Consider the following 14,818-nt stretch of genomic DNA (forward strand, 5'->3'; position numbering starts at 1 on the left):
CGTCTTTACACTTACAATTGCACGAGCATGGACAGCCCATTTTTTTATCAATCAACTACTATATGAGGGCCTCGTGGAATATTTGACCATACCTCACCACTTGCGAACTTGATGAAGGTGAGAGCAGAGTGCTGTTCACCTCACTCATTGCACCTATCTTTTGAGAAAGTTGGTCACCCATTTGACTGCTAGCCAGACCCAAACCCTCATTAGCTTCTGGGATTTAACGAGATTGGGTGCGCTCCGTGCGATATGGTCGTTGGCTAACTTATATTTAACCTACAGTTTGGCTGTGAAATTTGATAACTTTTAACGTATGTATTGTAATTTATTATTATGTTTAAATGAGAGAAAGGGACGTCCAATGCCTTTAAAATGATTTATTAAGGCATAAGAGAGAGATGTTGAATAATTGTCATAATTTTGAGCCAAAGGAGTTTGTGGAGCAGAGGGGAAGCGTTTGGTTCTGCCCTCGAATTTTTGTATGGATATCGGGCGCCAGTTTCCTTGATGGCTCTCCAGGGCTCGTCGTACGATGTGATAGCTTGTCAGGCACTTGTAAATATTTCACAAATGACAGGATCCCATCATCCGAGAATGGGGCGCATTGCACACATGCACAGCTCTGCCATGAATAATGGCACCTTTCTGTTGCGGCAATCACAACTTAAGTTGATTGCACCACTGTGTAACAATTTGTTATTTTATTCTTGTTCCTGGGTAGTAAGTGGTATTTCCTAATTGCTTATGCCTCAAAAGTACAGAAAATGGCTATTATTCCCCACAAACTTTGCTTTTGTGACCAGGACAGTGATATTTTGAAATATACCTATTTTCCAGAACATTACAGAGAGATTCAGTGTTGAGTAAACTGTGAGTAACTTCTAGAACATTCTAGAACTTTCCAGTAATATAAATAGGAGTATAAATACAGGGGCCTTAAGCCCACCAGTTCAGTTTAGTTCCTGCTGCCAAAGTGGATACATGTTTGCATTTTTATGAGATGGCATCAAGAGGCTGCAAGCATCTGGCAGACGCATTTTGCTATGTCTGTAGCCAATTGATCAAGACAAGAGCAAAAAAGTACTCTGGGGAAGCATCTGCTAAGATGTGTGAGGCCGACAAGGCATATTTTGGCATTCCTGTCGGGGATCAAGACAAACTCTGGGCACCTCATTTCACCTGCGAGCAATGCAAAAAAACTCTGGAAGGTAAGATGGACAATTGTTGCTTGGAATTTGATGTTATAAAATTTGTTTAACAAAAATTTCATTTTTATATTCTTAGCTCTTTCGGTAAAGTCACGTTGAAGGGAAACAATAAAATAATAAAATATATATATAAAACAATAAAAATTCTCACGACGTTTCGACCATAACACAAACGGTCGTCATCAGGTGTGTCGGTTTACATAAATTTATGTCGGTTTGCATAAATTTATGCAAACCGACACACCTGTTTTATATATTTTATTATTTTATTGTTTCCCTTCAACGCGTGACTTTACCGAAAGAGCTAAGAATATGAATTACTGCAGTCACGAAAGCTTTAAATCAATAAATTTCATTGTAAAAGATTTTAATTAGAAAATGTTTTACAATTTTCAATGTTATTGAAAAAATATGTCATATATGAAAAATGTTGCGAGATTATCTGAGTCATGGGTGAAATAAATTTATTTTTGTAGGATGGTACAGAGGGGAAAAGAGAGCCATGAAGTTAGCTATACCAAGAATTTGGCAGGAACCCACTGACCACTCAAGCAACTGCTACTTCTGCATGATGGACCCTTCCAAACGTCGGACTGGCAAGAATGCACCTCCTATCACGTATCGGGACCTTCCTTCATCCATCGCCCCGGTGCCACACTGCCATGAGCTCCCCGTACCCACTTCTCTGGAGAGAAAGAGCAGCCGTCTTTAGAAGAGAGCAGCAAGTCAGAGAGCAAGGAAAACGTTGTAGAACCAGATGACAATTTCAGAGGTGGAGCTGAGGAGAGAAACCCATACTACTCCAACTAAAAAGGCCTGAATGACTTGATCAGAGATCTTGGTTTCACCAAGTCCAATGCCGAGTTTTTGACGTCTAGGCTCAAGAAGTAGAACTTGTTGGATGAAAGTGTACAAGTCGCAGATCAGAGGAAGTGTCACCAACCTTTTTGCAACTTCTTCAACCGTCAATATGGGCTCTGCTTCTGCCACAATGTGACCAGTCTGTTCGAGGCAATCGGAATCGTCTATAACCAGAATGAGTGGCGCCTCTTCATTGACAGCTCATCCAGGAGCCTCAACGCCGTGCTGCTCCATAATGGTAACAAGCAAAGTCTCTTCCCCTGGCTCACTCGGTGCACATCAAAGAGGATTACAACGGCATCAAGACCTTGCTGGATGCCTTGAAGTACGATGGGTATGGCTGGGAGGTCATCGGAGACTTCAAAATGGTGGCATTCCTGATGAGTCTCCAAGGCGGTTTTACCAAGTTTCCCTGCTATCTTTGCCTTTGGGACAGCAGGGACACCAAGGCGCACTACCACAGGCGGGACTGGCCACAGCGGACCGAGTTCTCTGTGGGGTGGAACAACGTCAAGTGGGAGCCACTGGTGGACCCCCGGAAGGTGCTGATGCCACCACTGCACATCAAATTGGGTCTTATGAAACAATTTATCAGAGCTGTAGATAAGGAGTCGGCAGCCTTCAAGTACCTTGAAGACTTCTTCCCTAAGCTGTCTGAGGCAAAGGTCAAAGCCGGTGTTTTTGTCGGACCACAGATAAAGAATATACTGAAGTGCAATGAATTCCCTAAGAAGCTCACTAGTAAGGAGAAAGCGGCTTGGAACAGCTTTGTCGCAGTGGTTCGTAGCTTCCTGGGCAATCACAAGGTCGAAAACTATGTGGAGCTGGTTGAGACTCTCGTGAAGAACTACAGCACAATGGGCTGTTGGATGACCCTTAAAGTCTATATCATTTATGCTCATCTTGATAAATTCAAAGAGAACATGGGAACACTAGGAGGAGCAAGGCGAGCGCTTCCACCAGGATATACTGGACTTTGAACGCCGCTACCAAGGACAGTATAACGAGAACATGATTCGTGAAAGTGATTTACAGTATAATCGTAAATCGCGAAAAACTACTCACTTCTAAATCTTTCGTAGTATTTTTTTGTATTACTTTATTATAAATACATGTAAATTTTGATTAATATGTTTTTTTTCTGACTTTATATGAACGAAAAAACAAATTCGCCCGTTTTCTCATTGAAAATAGGTACATTTCTACATATCACTGTCCTGGTCACAAAAGCAAAGTTTGTGGGGAATAATAGCCATTTTCTGTACTTTTTGGGCATAAGCAATTACGAAATAACACTACCCAGGAGCAAAAAATTGTGTTACATAGTGTTGTTATTCGCGTGAATAGATATTTAAAGGGAACGGATATAACCATTTCAGTCACGTAAGTTTACAGTTCTATGTATGCCAACTGTTGGATTAATAAATTATCAGGAGCAGAAATAACAATAACTACATTGTGTCGAGTATGTACTTAATAATCTGACAGTTTTAACAATGATTGTTACTGTATTAGAATTCCAAACATTCTACCCAATCAATATTTTATTTGGTAACAATGCCCAAGTTAAATTCAGTGGACGAAGCAATCAATATATAATGCATTTTAAAAGCAAAACCAATTGAAAACACGTAAAATGGGTCTGTTTCCACGAGGTAAGATGAAAGACGTTTGATCTACTGAGCAACAGCGTGACCTTTATATGCTGCGATGCACATTAAAAAAAACCTTGCAATGCTAACATGCTCCAGTGAAGTACAGTGAAAAAAAGAGAGAACGTGCATTTGATGTACGTAGGGATCTGACATTTTGGCAACCGAATGCTTTGCTTTGTGTGGGTGAGTGCTCTCGGTTTGGAAAAAATTACGACTTTTAAAATAACACAGAATTACTTGTGCGCAATAGATAGCAATAAAAGAGCAATGGACAGCGGTAGATGGGAATAACATTTATAAGTGCAAAGGGTAAGCTAAGCGAATGGAGAAGACACAGAGCCATTGTGACACTAGACTCCTCTCGAATGATGGGCGAGGCAAACATACAAAAAATGTTTTTAATAGGTAAGGCCCACTTTTTCAGAAGCGACCTGGCCACAAATGATAGCTCAACGAAGCAGCTTATCACGCGCAATTTTTTTTTTAGCAGCCAAATTCTCGAAATGCATGTTTCTAAATGTGGAGGGAAAAATCGTAGAAAAAAAATCTACGCAACCACGGAGGCGAGAAACGTGGAAACTCAAAATATACAGGCACCAAGGTTGGGATCGAACCCACGGCTTCCTGTATACCAGGCGAGGTAGTCAACATCTCGCCACCGCGGCGACCCATGTTTCAGACGTCACGCCGAAAACATGGCAGCGGAACAAACAAAAAACAAAAAAGCCAATTTGTGCAAGTGGCTCTACCGAGCGGCCGAGTGTGTACAAACTGTTTTTCGGTCCCATTTTCCAACGTGCGTCTCGTTATTCTCCATATAATTGCACACCAGTGTGCCATTACATGCCGTCCAATCAACACCTAACTCACTCCCCGAAACCCCCCCCCCCCCCCGCCGCCCGCCCCGTCCTCACCCCTCTCACCACCACGGTGGATTCTCCTCCTTGGGCTCTCCCGTGCTAAAATCAGCACACCTGACAAGAGACAACACAGCTGGTGCCGCAATTAGTGTGGGAGAAACCACGACGGGAGGGAGGTCGTTTCTTGAAAGCAAAGCGTGGAAATGAGGCCGAGACCTGAATGACTAACCCCACTCAACCTCTCCCCCTCGACGGCAATTTAGGGCACTGCCACAGCAAGCAAATCAGCCCAGGTCTGATATTGCACATTGAGCCTCGTGGAGATAAAGGCTTTTTTTTTTGTTCACTCGCTCCAAATTTGCAGAACGGGAAGACGCAATATGCGCTCTATCTCGTGAGATGAGTGGCACAGCTATTTCACAATGAAGGGGCAAGAATAATAGCTGGACAGATGAAAGATTAATAATTGAATATTTCTCCCAAGGGGCATATATATTCATCTTTTTTGAAATATTTTTGTTCATGACATCGCATCAGACATGCTCTTGTTCATTCAAGAAGCAGGAGTCAGTGTGTGTGTAAGGGTGTACACACATATATATGCAATAACAAGGTGAAATCAGATATGGTGGTGCCAGTAATACTCATGGAAGGTAAAGTGTTGCACATGACAGCTCACTTCACTTCTGCCTTTTAGACCAAGGCTGCATTTCAGTTATCTTGCAGCAGCGCAACATGAATTAAAACGATAAAAAAAATAAAAATGCTGAACAAAAACCCTCCTTACCCCCAAAATACATTAATCTTCCTGTCACGCGTGATTATGGGCATTTTTCACAGCACCTACTTAAATTCCTTTTCCCACTTTAGGTGCGAGTGCAGGATGAGAGCGCGAATGGGAAGAGGCAAAAGTTGATGAGCGGGTAGCCGCGTACGAGATAGCATCGCGAGAGAGCAGAGATAACGGCGATTCTCATTTGGGAGCAGGGGCGATTGCAGAGCTTCCGAGGGGGCTTGTCCCCCACCTCTCCGTAATCATCGCTTGGCCTGGCACGCTGGCCGCGTGTGAGCGAAGGGTAATGGGTTGGCAAAGTGCTGCGCCGCAGCGCAGGGACTTGCCCATGACCCGTTATGCTAAAAACAGGCGCGGCCCCGCACAGGCAACGCTATAAAGCCTGCGGGCGGCGATTATGCGAGATAGAGACGCGAGAGAAACCACCACCCCCCCCCCCCCCGCAAAAAGAACGGGCAACGGGCGTGCAGCAGCAAAAGCGAGCGGGGGACAACCCGCTCCCAACGAGGTCAGCCGCCCACGTACAAGGCGAAGGGGCACGCATCTCTAATAATCTGCACAGCGCTGAATGTTTTTTGGGGGGGCTCAAAACCTCCCCTATCCCACCCCCGCCCACTCTCCCCCCGCCCCCCCTCCAGACGGCCACGACCAAAACAAAGTGGAGTTGACCTATTCGCAATGCTTTTGCATGTAGGCACTAGCAATTAACTGCAGATTAAACGATTTTGCGCAAGAGGGTTGTGCTGTTTAGCTTCCTCACAACGACACACGGCCGTTCTCTTCGTTGCTCGCAAGTGAAGGCGTCCATTTAAGTGATACGTGTAAAAGGGGGCCTTCAATTCATTGCAAACTTTTAAATGGATTGGGCTACGGAGTCATCTTGCATGTTTTATCTGTGAAACACAAATGTAAAACAGCCTCACAGTTTTGCATTTAAAGACATTAACTGATAGTGCTAACTTGAAAATGATTGTGTTCCCCCCCCCCCCTTCTCCAAAATTGATGTGACTTTCCGCATAAATAAATTACAATATGTTAATATATCAATGTGCTCAGCCGCAGCAAAATTAATGTACAAATAGAAGGAACATCAAAAGCTAGCGACAACACAACAAAGAAACGCCACACACACACACACACGCGCACGCAACCACCAGCTGACTTTAATTATTGTATACTTGGCAGGCAGAGGGCAAAACAGTACAAATCCTTTCAAGCAAAATGCAATGAAGACTTTACTCGATTTCCAATTACGGGACTGTCCTCCTCCTACGCTGCTCCGGTTTCACGCGAAGGGACTTTGAGGCTTGTCGTGGTCGCGTTGGGAAAGCGGTGATCATTACCCCGTAGCTAAGTGAACACGACCGCACGCCATGGACGCCGCGCGCGTCCGTGAGGGCGAGCTGTGACAGGGCGATCAGCAGCAGCCATTGGGACCGGCGTTTCGAATTTTCTTGCCCGTGCGTATCAGTGCCAACTGCGAACGCGCTCATCTGCCTGGCTTTCTGGTCTCCTCGAGAGTTTACTTTAGCCCAACCCTGCCGTGTGACCCTCTGTGTGTAAACGGACGTGGGGAAGGGGGAGGGGGGGGGCATATACAAACAAACTTTAGAGTACACGTTAAACCGTCGAAGAGAATGAGTAAAGATGTAATTTTTGTTGTTGTTGTTGTCTATCCTGCTTTCCTACGTTCGTCTCTACTTCTCACCCCTCTGTGTATGAGGAAAGGCTTTTGTGCCCGTCACTTAAATTGTACTCAGCTCTGTATTTTATCTGTGGGCCCTCTATAAAGATTGCTCATAGTTATGGGTGTTTGCCGAATTGGCGAAAATAGAAAAAAAAACACCACTGGTGCGAAATAGTGCCAACATTTTTTGACTTGACGTTAAGAATATAGAATGGGTGGTCTTCTTCAGCAGCCCCCACCCTCGATGCTACAAGGCACCTTTTGTAACTTTGATCATTACCTGTGTATCGATAGTTCAACATTAATGTGCAATTTTATTGAGGGACTACTGTGTGGTGTTATCTTGGTGTGGTCTGGGACTGTTTGGTTGTTGTTTTTGCTGTCTTGCCCAAACTTTATACATCGGACTTATATGACTAATTAATGTTTCATTAATTTATATTTAGTGACTTGCTTACCGTTTTCCCTATTTTGCACTCCCATCGTTTTTTGTAATGTTTGCTGTTGTAACTTGCTGACACGCCCATACTGGAGATCTGTGAAAAAGAGCTTTGTAGCTCATCGGATTCCTCCAAGTCTAAATAAAGATTATGATTGTGGTTGGATGTCAGTCCAGAGTGGGGAAAACAAAGGCAGATGGGTAATTATGGAGCTGCTTCTTCCACAATTTACCTCTGTGTGCCCGACTCACCAAAAACTGGTGCTTGCTAACGTCACCTGCCGTAACATTCCAATCAGTCAACAAGTTATCATGGTATGTGTGCATACGCTCAAGGTATGGGTGACTGTGGAGGCAAAAAGAGCAGGAAGATCGTTGATGGGTGATTTGTGTGTGAAAACAATGCTATGGAAAGCACTGCAATTGGAAAGGATCACAGGAAGAGAAAATGTGACTCATAAATGTTCGATTAATGCCTTCTTGGAATCAATAGATATTTTAGATTTAGTTGCCAAAGTATTGATCGCACTTTCTTATAATTGTGGCCTACTTTTTGATCAATTCAACCAATTCAAAAATGTCTACCATAGTATTTGGTACCACAGTGATACCACCGAGGCATGGCCTAGAGTTAAGGCCAGCTTTCGACTTTAATGGCACGACGTTGTGGTTGGTGGCTGGTGACGCCACTCCATAGAGGTGTAGCGAGTCATTGGGGCCGACGGGGCAGGCGCCAACTCACGCTGCACCACCCACGAGATTTTAGCCACCGGCTGCCACTGCTCCCCTTGGCTGACCCTGCCCCCCACTTCAGCATTGCCTCCCTCCTCCTCCCCAATACTCTTGTAAGAGTCCAGCACTCATATGGAGTGCTCGTAAAAGGTTGAATATTATAATACATCTTCTTGGTTCTTTCGGTAAAGTCACGTAGAATGGAAATAAAATAATAAAAAATAAAACATAATAAAATTCTTACGACGTTTCGGCTACAACACAAGTGGCCTTCTTCAGGTGAAGAAACAGGTCTGTCCAGAAGACAGAGCTTGAATGAACACTGTCAAGCAAGGACCGCGTCTTTTAAGCTGTGTGGGCGGAGTTAACATATGAATCAGCATGTTACCAGCCCCACCTCCAGAGCGGTGGGGCTGGTAACGCGGTCTTTGCGTCACAGCGTCCATTCAAGCTCTGTCTCCTGGATAGCCCTGTTTCTTCACATGAAGAAGGCCACTTGTGTTGTGGCCGAAACGTCGTGAGAATTTTATTTTATTATGTTTCATTTTTATTATTTTATTATTTCCCTTCTACGTGACTTTACCGAAATAACCAAGAAGATGAATCCCTGCAGTCACGAAAGCTTTAAATCGAAATATTATAATACAGTCGATACGTCGGGAGAACTTCAATGGAACCCATGCTCTCCTCGCCCGTCCCTTATATGGGGTGAGGGGGGGTAGGAGGGGTCCTGTAACCCCCCCCCCTCCTTCCCTAAGCTCTCCTAGCCGTTGACCTTTTTAAAATGCCCTCACATTCTGCAGCGAGCCCCCCCCCCACCCTCCTTCTTTAAACCCAGGTGTGCACAACACGGTTCGTGGCCTGTGGAGTTTCTGTACCCCCTTCCTTTGCGTCGCGGTTTGTGTTCTTTGCCAGGCTTCTATTGAAACATCATTTTTTAAAAAGTATATGCATTTTAAATAACCACCCTCGCGTTCCCCCGTTTGACCTCCCCAGCCAATCGCAATGCTCGCAGGTCGAATAGACCATTGACCAGGATTGGCTACCCCACGCGCACCAATCAGAATCTATCCCGGGAACAGCACTCACAGGTACTTCTTGTTCTCGTAGACATCGTACAGCTTCAACACGTGTGGGTGCTCGATGAGTTTCAGGATGGCAATCTCCCTCTCCACCTGCAGCGAGACAGAGGACAGGGCGCACGAACGTTTAGATGAGAGAGCCTGTGGCAAATATGCAAATGTGTATAAACTGCAGGGACGAGTTCAAGCCCTCTGCAAATTATATGCTGGGTGAAGGTCTCCCCATGCTCTGCCGGGCATTGGTGTTGTTTGACCATACTTCACCATGGTGGTCAATGTAGGTTTGATGAAGGTGGAGGATTTGGGGGGGCAGACAGGACCGGTTCAAATATCACTCGTCACTGATTTTAGAGACTTGGTCGATAATTGAACTCCGGTCACGAGGTTCTGGGGGCAGAGCAGTAAACTAGTTGCAGCAATGCTCAAACCCACAAAAAATAAAATTCGAGGCAAAACAAATTAAGAGACTTGCACTGGCAGTTGTGTAGAAAACAAACTGAACAGTTTTTTTCCCCACTCCTGGATAAGTTAAGGGCCCTGGGTAAATTGTATATTAAAAAAACACACACATACTCGAGTAGGCAAATGATCTGGGCAATTTTCCTTCAGAGCAGAAGGCAAAGTGATTGACTGACTCATAGTTGGGATATTGCACTGGACATTGTGGTGCCTTGAAACCACTGGGAAATCTTGGGAAAGTTTGAAATTAACATTTTTTGGAAAATGTACATGCACATGCACATATTAAGTGTTTTCATTAGTGCACTCTTGAGAGCAAACAAACCCGAATAACATAGTCACACGTGTAGACGTAAAATTATTTAAATGTAAAAACATTCATTTGAGACTCAAAAAATTGCATTACGTTAGGACAACACAAAATTGGTTTCATTGGGCACCATTTGAAAGGGCCCATTGTTCGTCACTTATTATAGGTGAGACCATTAGCACTGCATATTGTGTGCAAACATTATAGTCAGCCACAAACATGCAGAGCTAGACTCGTTCTCCTGAGTCACAAGGTACACATATATATTCTGCCACCAACACTGTAATTGTTAAGCTTGTGGGAATTTTGAATACGGCCAAAGGTTCCCCACAAACCATCTGGCTCCCGCGTATGCATGTGGTCCCAGTTCTGCTGCCACGATGAACCAATGATTCATCTTAACAGCTCTATCCCTGCAACTTGTAACGTATACATTTTTATGCAATTTTTAACTAAAGGGTTTATACATTCTCCGTCAGTCCGTCCATAACAGAGCAGAGGGGTGGTGGGGGGAAGGCAGAACTCTCATAAAGCTGAGATGTGAACAGACCTGTAGAAGAAAGTTATGTTGCTATGAAGGACTTACCCTATCGCAAATCGACAAAATTGATCAAATGGTCACCCAAATTTTGGGAGACAAGCCAGAGCAACAAGGACTATTAGCCCTAACATTTACCCACCGACTTCCATACTGCTGATAACAAACGATAACAAACGCACATCGGAAAGCGTTATGCAGTCCACGTATGCGCATGATATTTCGCTCACGCGTTAGCCATACAACCCTGGTCCATACGTGTGCACACAAACGCACGCGTGCACGCATGCGTGCATGTACGTAGGCACATGCTCAAGCAAGCGCTACGTTCCTGGGTTTTGTTTGTTTGACAATTGTTGCGTCATGCACCCGACAGATGTTCAACGCTCAGACTGGAAACCCGAAGACAACCATCCGAAATAATGCCATGCTGCAAATAAGTAGTATGCCAAGTTGATTAATGGAACCTTCTTCTTGTTTACAAAACTTTCCCTCGAGGAGGCCCTGAATTGCATTTTACACACTATCTGCCTCAATATGCTGTCCCAATTGAGTCTTCAATCATTCCGCAGTAGCACTGGTGATGAAAAAAAAATCACAATTATTCAGCTTTAGTTTGCTTTCAAAAAATTATTCCTGTTAGTAATTTGCTCATTTTGATGGTATTACTTTAAAAGATTTGGCAAAATTATATGAATTTGAAAAAATAAAAGTTACATTTTAAATTGTACCGATCATAATTCTACGACAGTATTTGATCGTTATGGCACTACCCCGGGGTACCAAATAATACAAAATGACCGAGGCAATTAAAATATTTTATTTCTGGGACACTTTTTTCTCCAGGGGTGTACTTCACTCCGCGACTGGGGGTACCAATCAATCCGACATCAGTGCCACACTCCGCGGTGTCGAAACGCAGCGAGGACGACTCCGTTGAAACCCTGAACGCTCGTACGCACTGTAGTGGTGCATCGTGTACAGCTCGTCGAGACGAGTCGATTGCCGCATCGCCAACCATCAACAGACTAAATATTACTGCATCACGGACATTATGCGAGAACCGGGATACTGTGGTACCCCGGGGTACCGCTATAAGGTTAATTTGTACATTCTGGGGTTGTCCTGCAGAGCTCTCTCTCTCTCTCTCTCTTCAATGTGTTTTTTTGTCGTTTGGCATGTATGTATGTCGAAATTAATTCGCACCGTACGTAGCCAACCGTGCTAATCAGAGGTGGAGCTATGATAATAATAATAATACATTCAAACCCTTTGTCAATCCATAACTGAATAAAGACCCCCAAAGCTGCACTTCCGATTAGCACGGTCGACGATGTACCGTGCGAAAGAAGTTCAAAATACATACGGACACAACCGTATCAGTTGTAGGGATTTTGTTTCACCATACTTCGCCATAATGGTCATGACTGAGGGGGTTATCAAGGCAAGGGGCTTATAACATGCTTCAATATCACATTCAGTGCTGCTTATGCTAGCCATGGATGGCAATTTAACTCAACTGATAGGGTTCAATAGACACGATGCTAACCAATGCACCGCTGATTTACCCCAAATTTTAAAAGCCGACGGGGACATATAAAAGCATGACCAGGATGAAGTCTCTCAAAAAATGCAAACACTTTGACCAAAAAGTGGTACCCCAATTTATTGCCCTCGGCAATCTAAAACCCAATTTAATATACGTGTGCAGTATTCGGGGGTGACACATTTTCAAATAGTGATACAGGCAGTGTAAGTTGTTTGCACGGTTTGCAAATGTGATTTATCCATTCGCCTCACTGATTTTTGTGTAATTTTTTGTTGTTGCAAACCGCTTTCCCTTCAGGGAACAACAACACTCAATTAATTGGACCAAGTCTTTCCCTGCAGTACTCAAAAATCGAACCAAGAAATCGTGCCACTACAACGTTTTGTTAATTGCCTTTTATCAGGTATGAAAATGAAACCTGCCTGCCAATTAAAAACAAATCTATTTTACCTAGCTTTTGTTTTTTTAAATCAATGTGAATTATTGCATTCGCTTTTCAGGGAATAAGCAAGAGACACGCACAAACACAACGTCAATACATTTGATAAACATGTCGGTTTTCAATCATAATTGCTAATGCGAGGGGGGGGGGATTGATTCCATTCCCGTTATCATTTTATACACAAATAACGCACAGGAAGCTGTTTGATATGAACACAAAAAGGAAAAAGACACGATATATTGCCGACCAAGACATTCACAACATAAACAAAGATAACAACGAATGCCGATACAAATCATTGGTCTTGCAACGTTGCGCCTTTACAATATATTTGTGTAATGCGGGGGGAGCTTTCCTGGCTGGCCTTGGTTAAATACCTTTTGCCTCTGGGTATTTCCTGACATGGCCCCTACGCAGCTGGCTGGATCTGCTAATTGTTTATTGATCGGGGGAACTGCAGGCAAGGACTGTAACAAATTCCTTTGCATTGAACTTGGGGGAGCGGATAGATCAGATCTGTTTCTCTTCAACATATATAAGTTAATTGTGTTGCATGGGGGATGCGTATCTGTGTAAAAAAAACATTATCTGCACATTGAACCCCCCCCCCCCATCTCTGAGCAAACGTGAGCGATGCAGGTTTGGTTTGTATGCAAGCATTAACAACTACGTTTCAGTACAAATGCACCCAGAGATTTCCTAAAGCCTTCACAGAGCCTTACTACTGTGCATCGTACTCTCGAAAAAATTTTTTAGATTCAACAGAGGCTCTCTCTGTAGAAAATAAATATTCACTTAAATGAAAAAAATGTTTGGCTCGAGGTCCGGTCTGCCTGATTTTTTTCCTGAACGTGTTTACCGTGAGGCCAGGCGAATGCATTAAGCAGTCATGTGCTGGAGCGTGAAAACAAAACGAGCAACCCGCAAACAGCGCTTAGTCCGGTGATGTAAACCGATGATTCCCACGGACGTATATGCCGGAAAAAAACCAAAAACGCTTTCCATGTTAAGCAGCAACAGTGCCGATGGTAACGACAATTTTACGTTTATAATGGAAGAGTGTCATTAAAATGTTTTATCCCCCGCCCCCCCCCCCCCTCCTAAACGGTTATGTATTTAATTCACTAACGCCGACTGCATTGTTTTATTAAGGTAAGGCATCTAAACCCAGTAAATGTATATTAGCATAATACACACTCCAAGAAGCCAGATTTCCTAGCTCTGCTGCATATTACAAAAAAAAACCGAGCGACATCACAGATAATATGCAAAACGCCGGAGTCTGTTCAGCCGCAGCTATAAAGCATTAGCGAACAGAGGTATGGAGGGGTAATGATTCCATTGTTAAGCGCTAAGTTCCATCTGGCACACGCCCATTAATTACTCAGGTGCTAAAGCGTCCGCATTAACAACAACAAAAACCCGCCGCTGAATTTCATCGCGGCCAAATTGCCGCGCAATAAAACCCTCCAGTGGCGGGACACTTTGGGTGCATTATCGCGCCACTCTGAATTAAACAATCAGGGTGGGTGGGCTCAATGCGGCAGGGCTCTGCCATGCGGCTCTCCACTCAACCCAAAGTAGGTAGGAGAGCCCCCGCCCACGGCCGCGCGTGCACGCGCACGGGGTCACGTGCGGCGGTCGAGGCTCTTCCCCCACCGCGCGCTCCCTACGGTTGCGTTCGTGCCCAAGTTGGTGGCGAATCGGCGGCCTGCGTATCTATGGAGCGAGCGCACTGGCAAACGCGTGGAGTCCGTGCCGTGCGCTTACGTAACATTACGGGGGGGAGGGGGGGAGAATGTGGCGGAACAATGAGAACAACTAAATACACTCTGGCAGTGGTTCTTAACCTGGGGTGCACGCACACCCTGGGGGTGCGAGATGACATTTCTGGGGCGTGCGAGAGATGGCAACAAATTAAGCACGTGCACGCCAGTGCAACTTACTTTGCTTCATCAAACCCATGTGTTTATTAACATTTTTTTTACGACTGAGAACCAAAGGGGTGCGAGGCTGCAGTAAAGGTTAAGAACCACTGCACAATGCTTCTCTGCAAGCGTGAGTGAAACGAGACAGCCGTGGGACGTTTATCACACGACTCTTAGGATCTTCGATAAAGTTTGCGATAGTTTGGCTGTCGGAGACTTTGGCATTCACAGTGAACCGTGTTGATTCTCGACATGGTCTGGTGTGGATACGG

The 14,818-nt window shown here is 44.4% G+C and overlaps 1 protein-coding gene across 4 annotated transcripts in view; it reads right to left on the reverse strand.

Moving 5' to 3' along the window:
- LOC116939983 (serine/threonine-protein kinase BRSK2-like) overlaps positions 1 to 14,818 on the reverse strand; it is a 183,615-nt gene that overhangs the window by 68,710 nt on the left and 100,087 nt on the right. For all 4 annotated transcript variants that reach the window (XM_032949130.2, XM_032949129.2, XM_076065389.1 and 1 more), the window contains exon 3: positions 9,328 to 9,413. In XM_032949130.2, the coding sequence (XP_032805021.1) occupies positions 9,328 to 9,413 (86 nt within the window). The remainder of the gene's footprint in view (positions 1 to 9,327; positions 9,414 to 14,818) is intronic.

Source organism: Petromyzon marinus, chromosome 7, assembly GCF_048934315.1.
Source record: "Petromyzon marinus isolate PM22_M1 ecotype Great Lakes invasive population chromosome 7, UKy_Petmar_22M1.pri1.0, whole genome shotgun sequence".
NCBI classification, from domain to species: Eukaryota; Metazoa; Chordata; class Hyperoartia; order Petromyzontiformes; family Petromyzontidae; genus Petromyzon; species Petromyzon marinus.